General features: G+C 50.7%; 1 protein-coding gene across 1 annotated transcript in view; it reads right to left on the bottom strand.

Moving 5' to 3' along the window:
* Positions 1–7,155: 7,155 nt before the first annotated feature.
* The window catches only part of SUPT6H (SPT6 homolog, histone chaperone and transcription elongation factor), a 58,500-nt gene continuing 46,411 nt past the window's right edge, over positions 7,156–19,244 (bottom strand). Inside the window, exons 32-37 of the mRNA XM_060258828.1 lie at positions 18,255–18,379; positions 16,988–17,100; positions 12,761–12,838; positions 12,067–12,233; positions 10,293–10,483; positions 7,156–8,207 (exon numbers count right to left, since the gene is read on the bottom strand). Of these exons, the coding sequence (XP_060114811.1) occupies positions 8,018–8,207; positions 10,293–10,483; positions 12,067–12,233; positions 12,761–12,838; positions 16,988–17,100; positions 18,255–18,379 (864 nt within the window). The 3' untranslated portion in view covers positions 7,156–8,017. The remainder of the gene's footprint in view (positions 8,208–10,292; positions 10,484–12,066; positions 12,234–12,760; positions 12,839–16,987; positions 17,101–18,254; positions 18,380–19,244) is intronic.

Here is a 19,244-nt window from a genome sequence, read left to right as displayed (position 1 = left end):
ACCCCCCACCCCATCAGCAAAGCTGCCGTCCCCTAGACCAGGGGTTCCCAGTCCCTGGTCCATGGACTGGTCCCGGTCCGTGGCCTGTTAGCAACTGGGCCGTGAGTTGTATAATTATATCATTATATGTCACAATGTAGTGATAATAAGATGACGACATTGGATCTATATCCTGCCCTCCGCTCCAAATCTCAGTGGCTCACCGTCTCCTTTATCTTCCTCCCCCACAACAGACACTCTGTGAGGTAGGTGGCGCTGAGAGAGCTCTCCCCAGAAGCTGCCCTTTCAAGGACAACTCTGTGAGAGCTACGGCTGACCCGAGGCCATTCCCGCAGCTGCAAGTGGAGGAGTGGGGAATCAAACCCGGTTCTCCCAGATAAGAGTCTGCATCCTTAACCACATCAGAATAAAGTGCACAATTGTATCGTTCTGAAACCATCCCCGCACCCATGGTCCATGGAAAAATTGTCTTCCACAAAACCGGTCCTTAGTGCCAAAAAGGTTGGGGACTGCTGCCCTAGACCCCGGAGCAACTGATGCTGAAACACCAACTCAGAGGCTTGCTGGTGCTTGTTTAAATTGTGCCAGTCAGCACCCATTTTGCATAATTTATCCTTCCGGTGCCAGCAGGACAGTTAAGATTTTGACACAGCGTCAAAAGCAGTAGTTTCTTTCGGTTTTACTTTTGGACGTGGCTGTGATTCTCAGGATGCCCAGTTCTGCACCCAGTACACATTTCTGTTCTTCAGAGGCTCATGACCAGGGTGGAACCTTGTGAGGCCTGCACTACCTGCAATGGAAGCTTGCGGTTTTTGTTTCCCTTTAAGAGAGAGGCACGACGCAGGAACAGTCGGACCTGCTTGCTGGCCCAAGGGAAGGAGAAAGGCTGACAAGGCCTCGATGCCAAAGCCCAGCCAAAGGCTCCTGTTACCACCCCCAGCAGCCTAGACCAGGGGTGTCGAACTCATTTGTTACGAGGGCCGGATCTGACATAGATGAGACCTTGTCAGGCCAGGTCACGTGTGTGCCTATTTAAGATTAGGTAACAGAGATATAAACTTTATAAAGGACACAAACACAATTCAAGATGTAAAAAACCACCACCTTAAAACATTAGCACTCATTGGTCTTAAAGGTGCTTTCTTTGTATCTCTCCCTTGGGGTCCAGGGAACTGGAAAAAGGAAGCTTTGGCTCTTTACTTCCTTCCCCAGGGGACCAGGAGGGGGAGGAGCCTCAGCCAATAGAAGGAAGAGAGGCTTGGCTCAGCAGCTCTGCTGTGCAATTGAGGGAGCTTGGCAAAGCAAGCTCTGCTTCCCCCCTTCCTCCCAAGGGAGGAGCCTAAGCCAATGGAAAAAATAGAGGTTTTGCTTTATAGTACCTGTGTGATTGAGCAGGCCTTGCAAAGCAAGCTGTGATGCAGAAAGAAGTGAGAGAGAGAAGGAAGCGGATGACAGCCAGTTGCTTGGGGGCCTGATAGGAGCCCTCTGGGGCCTGATTTGGCCCCCAGGCTGCATGTTTGACACCCCTGGCCTAGACAGCTCTCCCCCATCCCACTTTGTCCCTTCCAGTCTTGCGGTGCAGTTTTCCACCTTCCCACAAAGATAAGTTTACTTGGGCTTCACAACCAGAGCTCTGGCTGGTTCTTTGGATGCTGTAAAATAAAGATCCAGTGATGCAAAGCCTTTGGCAGCTCCTTTTCATAGGCAGCCTCGTCTGTAGCTTTTTTTTGGTGGGGGGGAGGTTCTGGCTGCCTTCCTGGCACTCTTGAGGACACCTACAGCAGTTGCTTTGCCAGCTAATCTGCGCCTGCCCCTTCCTGCCTCAGCAGTTATGCTCCCCAGCCCCTCGTCCAACGGGTAGGCAACAGCCTGTGTGGGTTTTGCCTCTTGTCAAAAAGACCAAGCAGCCCTGCGGCAGCTTCCCTTGGACCTGGCTTCATTCTTACCTCCTGGGGCTTCCCAGCAAAACCTTTTTGTGCAGCCTCTCAGCTCTGACGTGAACATATGAAGCTGCTTAATACTGAATCAGACCCTTGGTCCAGCCAAGTCAGCAGAGCTTTTTCTAGCAGGAGCTCCTTTGCATATTAGGCCACGCCCCCTGATGTAGCCAATCCTCCAACAGCTTAGAGGGCTTATTACAGGGCCTACTGTGTAAGCTTCAGGAGGACTGACTACATCAGGGGGGGCGTGGCCTAATATGCAGAGGAGCTCCTGCTAGAAAAAGAGCCCTGCAAGTCAGTATTGTCTACTCAGATTGGCAGCGGTTCTCCAGGATCTCAGGCTGAGGGCTTTCCCATCACCAGCTGCCTGGTCCTTTTAACTGGAGATGCCGGGAATTGAGAAACCTGAAAGGTTAATATGCAATTAAAGGGCCAAACATTAAAAAGCAAACTGTAAAATAAACCATAAACCAACATACATGTATTTATTGTAGAGAGCTAAAACCATTCAACCTAGACTGGTCTTCTCCAGAGGTCAGAAAGGTAAGTACACCTATTGGCTCATAATGCAGAATAGAATAATACAATAGAACAGCGCTGGACCACAAGGAAATTCAATGCAGTGACAAAGGCTTAAAGGTATTCTTGAGGCCTCTTATTCTACAGCCTTATGTCTTAGTGGAGGGCATACACGTTGCATCCAGTGTCTTCTCGTATGTTGGTTGACGATTTATTTTAGTTTGTTTTTAACGTTTGGCCCTTTAATTGCATATTAAACCTTTCAGGTTTCTTACTCCAGCTTTTGGGTTAAGTTTCTTTCCCTTAGTTTTTCCGATGCCGGGGATTGAACCTGGACCTTCTGCATGCCAAGCAGGGGCTCTTCCATTGAGCCACGGCTCTTCTCCGGGGACCACCACTTCACAACAGCTGCTAACTCTGCTCCCAGCGATGGTTGCCACCTCAACCCTGCCTCCTTTTGTGCAGTTTCACCCAGAGTGGCAAAGCTGCGACCCCTGAGGCTGGACGGAAAGTTTAGCAAGGCTGAATGGCCGAGCAAAGGTTGGATGGCTGAAGTGGCTTTTTGGCACAGATGGCCCCGTGCCAGTCCAGCTGTGTCCCCAGCCACGACCGGTCTTTGGACCTCGAGGGGGAGCACACCGAAGGTCTCTGCTGGCTCTCTAAGGCATGTTAGATTTGAGCCAAGCAGCACCTTCGAGCCCAACGAGATTTCTGGGCTGCAAGCTTCCAAGAGTCAAATCTTCCTTCGTCAGATAACAAAGGCCTGCGCAGCCCAGGAAGCTGGGATGTTTGAGTACTGACCCTCCTTGCCAAGGCAGTAACAACCAACCCCACCCCCTTTAAAGGGCCAGACCAGCATTTCACAAAACAGCCCGAGGCTGCAGGGCCTTCAAAGGTAAAGGGAGTCCCCTATGCAAGCACCAGTCGTTTCCGACTCTGGGGCGACGCTGCTTTCACAATGTTTTCACGGCAGACTTTTTACAGGGTGGTTTGTCATAGCCTTCCCCGGTCATCGACACCTTCCCCCCAGCAAGCTGGGTACTCCTTTTACTGACCTCGGAAGGATGGAAGGCTGAGTCAACCTCAAGCCGGCTGCTTGAAAACCCAGCTTCCGCCGGGATTGAACCCAGGTCATGAGCAGAGAGCTCAGTCTGCAGTACTGCAGCTTTACCACTTTAGCCCTCTTCCAGTTCATGTCTTTCCTGGGAGGAGCTGCTCTGCAAAGCTAGGAGAGCATTTCAATCTCCGCCCACATGAGAGCAGCATTCTCCTCAGAGCAGGGGAAAGACCCCCTTGCTTTGATTGTGCCTTTGAAATCCCCCCCTCCCTCCAGACCTACTTAGAGATAAAGAGCCCAAAAGTCGGCTAGGAGAATATTTAAAGGGAGCTGTGCTGCTGAATGGACCCTGGAAGCATGCTTTGCGCCCCCACATGCTGAACCCGGGTCATGCATACAGGAGAATGAGGCAGCTGCAAGAGAATACAGGAGAAGACTGCAGATTTATGCCCTGCTCTTCTCTCTGAATCAGAGCAGCTCACAATCTCCTTTACCTTCCTCCTTACAACAGACACTTTATAAGGTGGGTGGGGCTGAGAGGGCTCTCACAGCAGCTGCCCTTTCAAGAACAACTCTTAGACAACAGTTTGGTGTAGTGGGTAAGTTCACAGACTCTTATTTGGGAGAACCAGGCTTGATTCGCCGCTCCTCCACTTGCAGCTGTTGGAATGGCCTTGGGTCAGCCATAGCTCTCATGGGAGTTGTCCTTGAAAGGGCAGCTTCAGTGAGAGCTCTCTCAGCCCCACCTACCTCACAGGGTGTTTGTTGTGGGAGAGGAAGATAAAGGAGATTGTGAACCATTCTGAGACTCTTGAGTGGAGGGTGGAATATAAATCCAAAGCCTTCTTGTGAGAGCTATGGCTGACCCAAGGCCATTCCAGCAGGTGCAAGTGGAGGAGTGGGGACTCAAACCCGGTTCTCCCAGATAAGAGTTCACGCACTTAACCACTACACCAAACTGGCGGGGGGAATGTTCCTTGGCACGGAGGATGGGGGAAAAAAGAAGAGAATGATGCCTGAGGTCTATAATGGTAAATTAACCTAGCAGAGAGAAGGGTTCTACCCACCCATCGCCTTCTTTGGCTTGCCCTGCTGGATTTAGATTTGTGGGAACCTTTCAATGCAAAGGAGCCCTCAAAGCTCTGCGGAGACTCTTGTCTCTGTGGCCCTCCCGGGTCTGAGAACAGCCCCTCCGTGGCAGGAAGCAAGCCCAGAGCAGAAACAAAAGAGCTCAGCACAGAGATTGGAGCCTTGGGCCTGCAGCCCAGTCCCTGAAACCAAACAAAATGCAACAGGTACTGCAATGTTACTGAAAAAGGCCAATGGGAAGAGAGCTGGGCCGGACCTCCTCCAGAAATTTGACAGATCTGCTTCTCTGCAGTGAGAGTTACATAGCAAAGGGTCTTCCCCCCCCCTCCTATCAGCTGCTTGTCATTACACCAATAGGGACAGCCGCTCTGCTCTGTGCTTGGGGCCAGAAAGAAGACTGCAGATTTATACCCCACTCTTCTCCCTGAATCAGAGACTCAGAGCAGCTCACAATCTCCTATATCTTCTCCCCCCACAACAGACACTCGGTGAGGTGGGTGGGGCTGAGAGGGCTCTCACAGCAGCTGCCCTTTCAAGGACATCCTCTGCAAGAGCTATGGCTGACTCAAGGCCATAGGTGCAAGTGGAGGAGTGGGCAATCAAACTGGGTTCTCCCAGATAAGAGTCCAGGCACTTAACCACTACCCCAAACTGGCTCTCACTGTCTTATGCTGACAGATCCAGGTGGGCAGCTGTGTTGGTCTGAAGCAAGAGGAGGAGGAGTTTGGATTTATACCCCGCCCTTCTCCCTGAATCAGAGACTCAGAGCAGCTCACAATCTCCTATATCTTCTCCCCTCACAACAGACACTCGGTGAGGTGGGTGGGGCTGAGAGGGCTCTCGCAGCAGCTGCCCTTTCAAGGACAACTCCTACGAGAGCTATGGCTGACTCAAGGCCATTCCAGCAGGTGCAAGTGGAGGAGTGGGGAATCAAACCCGGTTCTTTCAGATAAGAGTCCGCGCACTTAGGAGTACTCCCACCAAAGAGAGCGTTCAGCTCAGCGTAACAAGTTCAGGAACGGGCCACAAATACAAACGTCCTCTGACAGCCGCAGAGAGGCGGCACCCGCAAAGCGAGTTGACTGATACGGGCAGCCACAAAAGACCCCAAATGTAGGGGGGGGGTCAGTATTGAAGGAATGTGGCCAGAACAGCAAATCCAATTTCCGTCCTCAAATAGGCCAGCTCCTGAGATCACCCCACAGGCTAGAGCAGAGGTGGCCAAACGTGCTTAATGTAGGAGCCGCACAGAATAAATGTCAGAGGTTTTGAGAGCTGCAAGATATGAATTTCAGACGTTTGAGAGCTGCAAGACAGGAAGGCAGGCAGGCAAATAAATGGGGGGAGAGATGGAAAGAAAGCAACTTTAACATTAAATGCGTTCTCCAAGCTACCAACTGGCTTGGTGAAGTGATTTAAAGAGAGAAATGCCTTCTCCAAGCAGGCCAGCGGGGGCTTCAAGAGCCACACAATATATGCCCAAGAGCCACAGTTTGGCCACCCCTGGGATAGGGTAAGAGTGAGTGAGCCTCATGCTGCTGGGGTGAAGGCTCAGGCACCCCATTCCACATCACCAGCTGGGAAGGTAAGGGCAGATTCCTTCTCCCCAGCTGACAGGTTGCTCTAAGGTTGCCAGGCTTGTGTTGGGAAATACCTGGAGACTCTGGGGGTGGAGCCAGGAGAGGGCGGGGTTTGGGGAGGGGCCTCAGCATGGTACAATGCCACGGAGTCCCCCCTTCCAAGCAGCCATTTTCTCCAGGGGAGCTAGGGGTGCCAGGTCTGTGCTGGAAAATACCTGGAGACTTTGGGGGTGGTGCCGGGAGAGGGCGGGGTTTGGGGAGGGGAGGGGCCTCAGCATGGTACCCTTCAAAGCAGCCGTCTTCTCCTGCGGAGCTGATCTCTGCCAACTGGAGATCATCTGTAAAAGCAGGAGATCTCCAGGCCCCACATGGAGGCTGGCAACCCCAGGCTGCTCTGCCACCCAAACCTACGTATGAACATATGAAGCTGCCTTATACTGAATCAGACCCTTGGTCCATCAAAGTCAGTATTGTCTACTCAGACTGGCAGTGGCTCTCCAGGGTTTCAAGCTGAGGTTTTTCACACCTATTTGCCTGGACCCTTTTAGTTGGAGATGCCGGGGATTGAACCTGGGACCTTCTGCTTACCAAGCAGATGCTCTACCACTGAAACACCGTCCCTCCCAAGCGAGAAGGGCCCCACTGCTGACACCCAGGTCCGAACGCAGCACCAAGATGAGGATGGAGGGGTGACCGCTCCTGCTTTCTCTAGCTCACCGCAGTCACGTCCCCCTCCCCTTTCAAGATTCTGCTTTAGCGGCTAACAATCCCTCTCGCACTCTATGCCAGGACTCCGCAAGGAGGTTGCCCTCTTCCCAAGCTGCCAGCGCAAGACGACCTTTTTGGAAACGAAGGCAAAAGAAAAACCACCGGCCAGGACTTGAATCGGAAGGCGTGGAAATCGCCTTCCCCACCTCCAGCTTCAGCTGCCATCGTTGGCCGGGAAGTGGAGAGAGAACGTCTGTGAGAGTTCGGCAGAAACACAATTTATTCCTTCGCTTCTGTTATGAGTAGATACAGAGGAGGAGGAGTGGGGGGGAGGGGGGAACAGGCTACTTGGCATTCAAGCCGCACGGCTGGGCGCCCAGAAGCTCTCAGGCCCTCCCGGCTCAGTGACAAAAGCAGCCGTTGCCCGGGGTTTAGCGCTGCGGCTCATGTTCCTTTTTTGTGTCATACGACTGAATAAATATTGTCCTCGGGAGTGCCAACGAAACTGAACTTAAAGGGGGAGGGGGAAGCTGCAGCCCATGCCCTTCCAGCCAAGGTCCTCTGGGGGGGGGGAGGGTGCGGAGGGTCTCCTGAAACAAAGCCCTTTAGCCATACAATGCTGCTGACCGAGTAGGAAGGGGGTTGGGGGGGAGAGAGAGAGAGAGAGACCGCAGACTGACCGACCAAATGGGTTTCGCTGGCTCCGTCGCTGGCAGAGGATAAAACCCCTTGCTTTACATTTTTTGTTTTTTTATTATTTCTCAACAGTTGGGTGTAAAGCCCAGGCAGCATCCAGAACTGGGGCTGCCAGAACGAAAACCCTGCTTGGAAAGACAGGCTCGGTCTCCCCCACGCCGGCAAAGCACGAACCGAGGATTCGGCCGGTCCGGATGCCGCTTAGCGTAGCAGCAAGTTCTGCCTCTGCTGCTGCTCCGTAAGTGGCCCCGGTCACGAGAAGGGCGCTGCCCAGCGTCCCTGGTGTCCTGCTGGTCAAATGTAAGAAACCAACAAACCGAAAAAAAAACAAACAAACCCCAAACAGGGAGCGACAAGACTAAAGAAGAAGAGCTGGTCTCCGCTGGCAGGCGCTCTCCCCTTCGAGGCGAGCTGAAGGGATGGGAGGACTACCGGTCCATTTCGTCCAGCAGAGGCGTGGCATCTCCAGCGACGGACATGGGGGTGCTCTCGATCATGGGGCTCGGAGACGGGCGAGGCGTCAACCGCTGCTTCTGCTTCCGCCGCTCGGCCTCCTTCTCCTGGAGCCACTGTTCGGCCATCTTGCCCCAATCGATCGCTGTGTGGGCGCTGCTGGATCTGGAAAGAGAGAGAGAGACAGATGGGCCAATGCCATGACACACATCGTTCCCTCCGGCTGTCTCCTGAGGAGCCCTTTAAAGCGTTCTCCGTTTCAGATGGGGAACGGACCCAGTTCCTTTCTGGAAAGCTGCTTGCCGCCTGGATGCCCCTTCAATGCTAATTTTGAACTATGGGGATGGTTTCTTCAATTGCTCAGCCTGGCCTCAGACTTCTGATTGGTTCTCAAAAAGAACCCTGCATCCAGACTTACCCCTGAGGTAGGCTGCCAAGTCTCAGACCAGGAACAAAGCAAGGGTGAAAGAGAGCAGGGCTTCCGGGTCTCCCTCTCAGCTCTAAGAAACCACAACCAACTTCCCTGTCTCTATCTGGGGGTTGGGCAAAGGGCAAAAGCAACTGCATGTCTCAGGGGAACTTCAAGGCTAATTTGTTTACTGCGGCACAAGTTTTGCTCTGCCCTGCATGGCCTTTGATGTCATTTCTAGCCAAAGCGTATCTCTGGCAGGCCTGGTACCAGAGGGGTCTTCTTAGCCTTTGAAGAAGATGATATCCCGCCCTCCACTCCGAAGAGTCTCAGAGCGGCTCACAATCTCCTTTACCTTCCTCCCCCACAACAGACACCCTGTGAGGTGGATGAAGATATTGGATTTATATCCCACCCTCCACTCCGAAGAGTCTCAGAGCGGCTCACAATCTCCTTTACCTTCCTCCCCCACAACAGACACCCTGTGAGGTGGATGAAGATATTGGATTTATATCCCACCCTCCACTCCGAAGAGTCTCAGAGCGGCTCACAATCTCCTTTACCTTCCTCCCCCACAACAGACACCCTGTGAGGTGGATGAAGATATTGGATTTATATCCCACCCTCCACTCCGAAGAGTCTCAGAGCAGCTCACAATCTCCTTTACCTTCCTCCCCCACAACAGACACCCTGTGAGGTGGATGAAGATATTGGATTTATATCCCACCCTCCACTCCGAAGAGTCTCAGAGCGGCTCACAATCTCCTTTACCTTCCTCCCCCACAACAGACACCCTGTGAGGTGGGTGGGGCTGGAGAGGGCTCTCACAGCAGCTGCCCTTTCAAGGACAACCTCTGCCAGAGCTATGGCTGACCCAAGGCCATTCCAGCAGGTGCAAGTGGAGGAGTGGGGAATCAAACCCGGCTCTCCCAGATAAGAATCCATACACTTAACCATTACACTTTGGTCAATATCCTTTTAATACAACTGTCACTTGGGTCTCCTTTACTCTTAAAGTAAAGGTAAAGTAATCCCCTGTGCAAGCACCAGTCGCTTCCAACTCTGGGGTGATGTCAGGGCTGGCCCTAGACTGTCTGGCACCCTAGGCAAGGCTAACTTCTGGCACCCCCCCCCTTCACTGATAACGTCCCCAAGTCACATGAGGATGCCCAATTTGGCGCCCCCAGAAGGCTGGCGCCCTAGGCAATTGCCTAGTTTGCCTTGTGGTAGGGCGGGCCCTGGGTGACGTTGCTTTCACAACATTATCACGGCAGATTTTTTACGGGACGGTTTGCCATTGCCTTTCCCAGTCATTTACACTTAAAGCTGGGTACTCATTCCGAGTCAACCATGAGCCGGCTACCTGAACCCAGCTTCTGCCGGGATCGAACTCAGGTTGTGAGCAGAGCTTGGACTGCAGTACTGGAGCTTTATCACTCTGTGCCACGGGGCTCCTTACTCTTAGCCAGTGCCGACCCTGATCCCGGCAGACAAGCGCAGCCCACCAACCAGGGCGGATCCCCAGAGTTCAAAGGACCTTATGGGGCCTGCTTAATTTAAGGGAGACGTGCATTGCGACCGTCACCATCTGAGGAAAAGCATTCCCTCCTGCAGGAGAAAGAGGGTATGTCTCTGTTAAGAAGGGGCATGGCGCTCAGCAAAAAATAAGATGCCACCCAACAGAATCAGGATCTAAACCTACCCAGATGTTTTCCATTGATTAACTCATGGTTACCCACTGAAGTCCACCCACCGCCCCTTCTCTCTCCCGATGACCTGTCCCTAGTGTAGCACAGGTACTTGCCCCCCCCCGTCCCAGGAATGAGGAGCTTTGTACTCACTTGGGTTGCTGTCTTTGCCCAGAACTGGACGAAGGCTGAGATTGTGGCTGGGACTGGGTGGATTGGGGCGTAGTGTTGGCCTGAAGCTGATGATACTGAGGTGTCGTGATCGGCTGGCTGGGCGTCGTGTAGGAGTAGCTGGGAGTCAACAGAGGGGTGGCCACTGGCTGCTGAGCCGGAGTTGTGAAGACCTGGGAGGGAGAGGAGAGACACCACAAACCAGTTAAAGGTGGCTCTGAGGAAATGTCAAAATGCGTGCCGCGGCTTCAGGGGAAGGCCTGCGGAGTGTGACCCTACAGGGGTGCCCGCCAGAAGGCAGGTTGATCTCGGGGCCCTGCTGCCTTCCTGCACAAACTGCTAGAGGAGATGGAGGATGAAAGACTGGACTCCTCCATGAGGGTTAAGAATGTAAGAAAAGCCATGTTGGATCAGGCCAACGGCCCATCCAGTCCAACATTCTGTCACGCGGTGGCCAAAAAAACCCAGGTGCCATCAGGAGATCCACCAGTGGGGCCAGGACACTAGAAGCCCTCCCAATGTTGCCCCCCCCCCCCAAGCACCAAGAATACAGAGCATCACTGCCCCAAACAGAGAGTCCCAACAATACCTGTGACTAATAGCCACTGATGAAACTCTGCTCCATATGCTTATCCTTTGGGTGAAGAACGCACATTACCAGGCAATGGGGTCCTGGAAGCGTGATTCAAGACAGCTCTGGGGAGCAGCTGGTTAAAAGGCACAAGGCCAGAAGAAGCCGAGAGGTGCCCTCCAGCTCTCAGTTGCTGCAGTTGTGTGGTGCTGGGAAACAGAGCTCCTTTGCTCTCAGCCCCTGCCAGGCGATTAGCAAGCTCAGCTGCTGAGGCCCATGTGTAAGCTCAGCAAATTTTCCCCTCCTTCTAAGCCCTCTGCCTGCCTGGCAGCTTAACGGGGCACTCCCCCTGCCCTGTAGCTCAAAACACATTCTGGAGGTGTGGAGGGGGGGGACAGGCCTGGCAACCTCCTGATAGCTTGCAAAAAGTCAACAGGGGCAAGTGGAAGGAAGGAGTTGGTTAGCTGGGACCCGATGGAGCCAAGCAAGATGAAGAACAAGCGCAATGGGAAACGGTGGTTTCTTTTCCGGGAGAACGCTACAGTGCTGACTTTGGAAACAGGCTTTTCTTGGCTGGTTAGCTAACTAGTGGCTAGCTGGCTCCAAGAGCCTCCATGGGAGAGGCACTCCACCCCAGATTAGCAGATGCTAAAAAGATGATGATGATATTGGATTTATATCCTGCCCTATACTCTTGAATCTCAGAGTGGTCACAATCTCCTTGACTTCCCCCCCCACACAACACAACAGACTGGAGCTGAGTGAGCTCTCCCAGAAGCTGCCCTTTCCAGGACAACTCCTATGAGAGCTACGGCTGACCCAGGGCCATTCCAGCAGCTGCAAGCGGAGGAGTGGGGAATCAAACCCGGTTCTCCCAGGTAAGAGTCCACGCACTTAACCACTACACCAAACTGGCTCTCAAGGACCAACAGTTATTCTTCAGCTCCTTGGGCTCCAGCAATTTCCCATAAAAGCTTAGCTCTCTAGCAAACTTTGGAGCCCCTTGTTTCCTGACAAGACAACATATCCAAGGGTTCAGATCAGAATGGGGGCCACGGTGGCAGGGCTGGTGATGACCCAGCTCTCCAGTCTGAGTCAGCCTGTGTTTGTGGATGAGACCAACTGGAGATACCACACAGTTTTAGTGATCAGCTCTTCCCCCTCTCCGAAATCCCAGCCACTTACATGGTAAGCACTGCTACCGCCCCCGCTGCCTCCATAGCCGTATTGACTGGAGGCCCACTGGGCGGGTGTGGCATTGGCGTTCTGCCCCTGACCGGTCACAGCAGCGATGGCGCTGAACATCTGGGAGGTCATGGTCTGTGGCAGGGCATTCACGGCTCGGGTCAGATCTGCAAAAGAGAAAAGTTGCAGGCAGGGCTTTTTAAGTAGAAAATGTCCAGGAGGAACTCATTTGCATATTAGGCCACACCCCCAATGGCACTATGGTTTCATGCAGGACTTTTTTGCGGACAAAGCCCAGCAAGAACACATTTGCACATTAGGCCACACCCCCTGATGGCGCCATTGATCCACACAGCTTTTTTTGTAGAAAAAGCTCAGCAGGAACTCTTTTGCATATTAGGCCACACCCCCAATGGCACCATGGTTCATGCGGGACTTTTTTTGTGGACAAAGCCCAGCAAGAACACATTTGCATATTAGGCCACACCCCCTGATGTTGCCATTGATCCACACGGCTTTTTTTTTGCAGAAAAAAGCCCAGCAGGAACTCTTTTGCATATTAGGCCACACCCCCTGACACCAAGCCAGCCAGAACTGCGTTCCTGCTCAAAAAAAGCCCTGGTTGCAGGGACATGCTAACAGCAACAGCACACAAATGTCTGCACAGGTGAGCAGGGTGGGAGATGCAACTCACCTGCCAGGTTAATGTTGGCAGGAGTAGCGTTGATCGAAGCCGGAGTCCTGGTCCTGCTGCTACTGCTGGGGGTGATCCCTGGGGAGGGAACAGAGATGAGACATGAAGTTAAGTCCTGCCAGCTGGAATGATGCAAAAGCCCTCTGGGCGACAAACACCACTTTCAGTAAATCCTTAGACTAGGAGCCTTACAATATTTAAAGTGGGCAGCCCCTATTTACCAGCTAAGAGGAGAGCCGGCACACAAGGAGCGCGGCTGGGAAGCAGCCAAAGCAGCAAACCAGACAGGGAAAGCCGAGCCAGCAAAATTTGCATGCTCCCCGTCTCATTTTGGGAAGCGCATTCGACAATGTTACTTTCAAAATGTGGCCGTGTATCTTAAATGCACAGAAGCGCAATTAAGCAAATACGAAAAGAGTGAGATTTATGCTGATTTACATAATCCCTGTGAATGTGTCGTCTCTCAGTTGTTTCAAGTAACAGCAGAACGTAAAAATTTTAACGAAAAAGAAAGTGAAGGATAAAGTTGGATAAAGAAAAGAGATACGGCTAGAAGTTTCTTCGGCTATTGACTTACTTACAGCATAAGATAACACAGGGATGAAAGCTGCCTTTGATATAATAATATCCTGTTTACATTTAAATGGGAGTCACCTATATATTTGACTAGACCAGGGGTGGCCAAACTGTGGCTCGGGAGCCACATGTGGCTCTTTTACACATATTGGGTGGCTCTCGAAGCCCCCACTGCCCTGTCAGCTGACTTGGAGAAAACATTTGTCTCTTTAAATCAGTTCTCCAAGCCAAGCCAGATGGCAGCTTGGAGAATGCATTTAAAGTTGTTTTCTTTCCACCTCTATTTTCCTTCCTTCCTTCCTGCTCTTGAACATCTGATGTTCATGTTTTGCGGCTCTAATTTTTTACATTTGTGTCTTGAGGCTCTCAAACGTCTGATGCTTAGTCTATGCGGCTCTTACGTTAAGCAAGTTTGGCCACCTCTGGACTAGAAAGTTAACATAAAAGACCAAATTCTCCTGAACCAGTGTCTTCATTCTCCCAGAAAGCTGAAAGGCTCAATTTGGCAGGTGTAAGCGTATTCACAGTTCCAAATCTGACCCATTTTTCTTACAAACTGGGTTGCCAACCTTCAGGTGGTGGCTGGAGATCTCCCTCTATTACACTTGATCTCCAGACAACTGAGATCAGTTTCTCTGGAGAAAATGGTTGCTTTGGAGGGTGGATTCTATGGCATTATATCTGCAGAGGTCCCTCCCCTCCCCCAAACCCCTAGTTCCCACCCCAATTATCTCCAGGTATTTCCCAACTCAGAGCTGGCAACCCTACTTACAAAGCATCCAGGCAAAACTACTGTGGGATTTAACAGGTAAGTACATTCCCCACTCCTCCACTTGCACCTGCTGGAATGGCCTTGGGTTAGCCATAGCTACCGCAGGAGTTGTCCTTAAAAGAGCAGCTGCTGTGAGAGCCCTTTCAGCCCCTCATTTTGCCATTCTTCAATATTCATTTTGGTATTCTTCACTAGTGTTCTGCAAGGAGGACATAATCCAAGCCATTCTGTATATCCTTTCCTCCCCATTCCTAGGACTCTGGGGGTACTAGCCAGACCCGTATTTCCTGAAACTGATTTGCCACCCAGTTTCTCAAGACCTGGTGCCAACCCTTCCATACAGTATCAGAACAGGATGGTAGAAACCACAGGGTGTCTGTTGTTGGGGGGAGAAGATATAGGAGATTGTAAGTCGCTCTGAGTCACTGATTCAGAGAGAAGGGCGGGGTATAAATCTGCAGTCTTCTACGTATCCAGTAATTTCCTGGATTATGGCAATCTACCCCTCCCCCAGTTCTAATCATAAGGCCTTTTTAGCTCAACTCCTCCCTTCCCCCCCCCCCATACACATGACAGAATTCCCACCAAACCGCTCTGCCTCAACTCCCCTCCCCAGTCTTCCCCATGAGAAGTATTCACAGTGTGATCTTCCCTTCACATATCTGAAGAATTGAGCGGCAATTCACAAGAGCTGATTTTGAAGTAAATGCTGTCTCTTCAAGGTGCCTCTGGGCTCTGGTTTTATTCTGAAGACTGAAGCCTTGTTGAGCGTTTGGCACTGAAGGGAAGCAGCCCCGTTTTCTCTCACGCTTCTCATTGAGGAGGCTTTCTCACACCCACCCCAAATTTCTGCTTGGTACTTTGACAAATGGAGCTGAATCGAGAGCAGTTGGCACGGTGAGCAAATTACAAACTTGCTCTCTCATCTGGGCGGCTGAAGGCATCTTGGGCTAAAGGCTGCACCAGTGTCCTTCAAGGAGGACATAATCCAAGGCCTTTCTCCTTTTTTTTTTTTAAATGCAAAACAGCCTGCTGGCTTATCAATGAACTCAACCTTTTCCTAATTAAACCATCAAAGTGGCCAGGACTCCTAGCGATTTGAGCAACTCTCTGCCTCGCCGAAGGCCCGCATGTCATTAAAAGGGTCTGAATCGTTCTCCGCAGTTTCAGATATTGACAGCAGGTCTCCTACGGTCTGATCCTACATAGAAGCCCCAAGATACAGAACTTAAAAGTCTTCCCAGGAAGTAAAGATAGCCACAATTAGATCTACACTGTACCATCAGGCAACACACAACTGGTACAGGTTTGAATTCATACCAAACACTTTAAGCAGAAGAAAGAGGTCTTCTCGTGCCCTCTTTTGAAACCAAAGGATGGTATTCCCAGATCCCCTTTCAATACGTTTTGTTCTGCTTTGGATGCCATACCAAGAAGTTTTTGCTAAAAGCCCAATTATAAACTTTCAACGGTATCTTCGTAAACAGAAAGACGATTTTTTGGTAAGATTTTTAAACAGTGACCCAGTTACATGTGATTCCAGGAGCTCCTTAGAGACTAACGAGATTTTTGAGCTATAAGCTTTCCAGAGTCAACACTCCCTTTGCCAGATACCCTCAGGAACGAAATAGGGCCATGACAGCTCTTTACATCGCAGGAAACAAAAGGGTGTGGGGGGGGGGGGGGGGAGACCCAACCTGAAAGTCGTCAGGAACCTAAAAGGTTGAGCAGCTAAAACACTGAATAAAACGCAAGTGTTTATTAGACAATGCGCAAAAACTTAAGATTAAAAACAGCATACACAAAATGCCAATAAAAGCTCAGAACAAGAGCAAGCTGCATGTGTAACAACTCGATAATGGTTCTGAGTGCAGATGGGCACGAATCAAAGCACAAATCATGATTCGTGCCTAAAATAGCCGATTCGTGGTTTGTCCTGAATCGATTCAGGTACCTGTGCTACGCGCGACTCACAGAACGAAGCGGCTTGTTTTTTGGGTGGTTCATCTGTGTCATCAGCAGGAGATCCTCCTCGCATGCCACGATGTGCCTGGGGTGATGATGTCACCCGGAAGTGATGCCATCATGCCAGGCACTCCATCCCAGAAAATGTGCCTGGTGCGATAGCTTCACTTCTGCGTGACATCATTATGCTGGGAATGTGAGGCGCACTGGCGCTTTCTAGCCCTCCCAAACCAACAAACCACAATTTGTTCAGAGAATAAAACGAAATGAACCAAACTACTGATTTGGACAAACCAATGAACTATGAAACGAACCATCATTTTCGCATTCCATGCCCATCCTTCATTCTGAGCTTTTAGTATTATTATTCTATGGATGTTGTTTTTAATCTTAAGCTTTTGTGCACTGTGTAATAAACAGTTGCATTTTATTTCATGTTTTAGCTGCTCAACCTTTTAGAAGACGATGACGACAGCAGATTTATACCCTGCCCTTCTCTCTTGAGACTTAGAGCGGCTTACAATCTCCTGTATCTTCTCTCCCACCCCCCACAACAGACACCCTGTGAGGTGGGTGGAGCTGAGGGCTCTCACAGCAGCTGCCCTTTCAAGGACAACTCCTGCAAGGCTGACCCAAGGCCATTCCAGCAGGTGCAAGTGGAGGAGTGGGGAATAAAACCCGATTCTCCCAGATAAGAGTCCACCCGCTAAACCCCTACACCAAACTGGCTCCCTACATCATGTCTTTGCAACTATAAGGACTAGTAAACTTTTAAAGAAAACAAAAGCCAGCATCCCCCAGGAACTAACTCCTATGCCTACATTATGCGCTCTTGCTGCATTCACAGAGAAGGCACACTTAAGCCTCGATTACAGACTTTTCCCTACCCCAATCACTGAGCCACAAACACTTACCTGGCACTGGGTCTTGATAGTGATCCTTGAACCATCGGAATAGTCCATTGACCGTGGGGAAGATGTGGTTCCGGTACCGGAAACCTTCGGGTGTCACCGTCACGTACTCGATCCTGCAGAAGGAACACCCCAATTAACAACTCTGTCCGACTTCACCCGCCAGCGTGCCTAGCAAATGATCTGAAGTCACAGCATATAACCACACTATCAAAGCCAGACAGCACTGGACATGCTCAGCCTCTGGATGGGAGACTGCCTGTTCACCACCCTCACTTCACCCCCATTGCTACAAGAGAAGGAAATCAGGATACAAATGTAATGAAGAAGCATGGCTTTTTTTGCAGTACGAACTCCTTTGCATATTAGGCCACACATCCCTGATGTAGCCAATCCTCCTGGAGCTTACAGTAGGCCCTGTAAGCTCTTGGAGGATTGGCCACATCGGGGGTGTGTGGCCTAGTATGCAAAGGCGCTCCTGCTACAAAAAAAGCCCTGTGAAGAAGTAAGTGCAGAAGTTCAAATTCACAAGCAGGCTGACCACCATCTCACTTGCCCGGGATCAGTACAAGAGAACATCAAGGGGCGAGATACAAATTATTAGAAGTATCTTTGCAAGGCTAATGGTTCAGAATGGATGGAAGTGGGAAAGAAGAAGAGCCGTGTTCAATGTTATTCCCCCTTATTTGGAAGAAGGGTCAAATATGTACAAAGCCAGGAACATAGGAAAGGTCCTGTTGAATCAGACCAGGGGCCCATCTAGTCCAGCATCTCATTGCACACAGTGGGCAACCAGCTGCCCTGCAGGGCCAACAAATAGGGCACAGAGAGGCCATGTCCCTCTCATGCTGCTGCTTCTCAGCACTGCTATTAAGAGGTCTGCTGCCTCTGTTAGATGGAGGCTCCCTTCAGTCAACTAAGGCTAGTAGCCACTGCCGAACCTTTCCTCTGTGAATATAAAAAGGTAAAGGTAGTCCCCTGAGCAAGCACCAGTCGTTTCCGACTCTGGGGTGACGTTGCTTTCATGGCAGACTTTTTTATGGAGTGGTTTGCCATTGCCTTCCCTTGTCATCTACACTTTCCCCCCGAGCAAGCTGGCTTCTCATTTACTGATCTCGGAAGGATGGAAGGCTGAGTCAACCTTGAGCCGGCTACCAGAACCCAGCTTCTGCTGGGATCGGAAAGAAAGTGCGGGAGGGTATCCTGATCCCACAAGTCCCTGAAACTGCCAGAAGCCCCTTTCTCATCCATCCCCAGTAGACGCACGCACCTGGGCTTCCCTCGTGGCTGGTATCCCAGGAGGAATTTGCCAGGGAGGTCTTTGCAGGCACAAACGAAGTATGGGATGAAGGTGGGCTTCTCCTTCTTGGCTTTGATCAGAAGCTCTTCCAGTTTCTAGAACACAGAGGGACAAGCAGGATTTCAGCTGGAAGTGACTCTGCTCACAGACAGCAACGGCATGCAGCGGCACTCAATTCCCCAACCTGGCTGCTGTCTGGAAGACTGTCAAGAGGGCAACTACCAGCAATTAGTTTCAGGCCACACTTTGGGACCTGTAATAAAGACTGAGACCCCGTCACATTCCTTTAGTCCTTAACCCAGGAACAAAGCTGGGGGAATAGTCCACTGCAGCAACGAATATATAGGAATCTTGTGACTATTTTAAAGACCAAACTTTAATTCCAGTAGAAGCGTTAGTGGACTTGAGTCCACTTCATCGGATGTAGCTTTCAGGTACATGGCTATGGAAAAAATAAGGGACAAGAGGCTATGAAGTAACAGAAGTGCAGGGTGAAAGATAACTAGGTAAAATTCAAATTGAATTAAGAAAAGCACAGTACTTAGCTAGACAACACCTGTAAAGGCTGAAGAGTTCCAGGCTTTAGCAAGATGATGATGATGATATTGGATTTATATCCCGCCCTCCACTCTGAATTTCAGAGTCTCAGAGCAGCTCACAATCTCCTTTATCTTCTTTTCCCACAATAGACACCCTGTGAAGTGGGTGGGGCTGAGAGGGCTCTCACAGCAGCTGCCCTTTCAAGGACAACCTCTGCCAGAACTATGGTTGACCCAAGGCCATGCCAGCAGGTGCAAGTGGAAGAGTGGGGAATCAAACCCAGTATGATGTATGATAATGTGTAAACTGTGACCAATAGAAGTATAGCACCTATTTCTATCTATTTTTATACTTTATATTTTAAAATCTTCTATTCTTCTATTTTTATATTTTTAAACTTTAATTAACTTATGTAATTGT

Source organism: Heteronotia binoei, chromosome 18, assembly GCF_032191835.1.
Source record: "Heteronotia binoei isolate CCM8104 ecotype False Entrance Well chromosome 18, APGP_CSIRO_Hbin_v1, whole genome shotgun sequence".
NCBI lineage: Eukaryota > Metazoa > Chordata > Lepidosauria > Squamata > Gekkonidae > Heteronotia > Heteronotia binoei.
The sequence above is the reverse complement of the archived record's forward strand: the minus strand, read 5'-3'. Positions and strand labels throughout refer to the sequence as shown.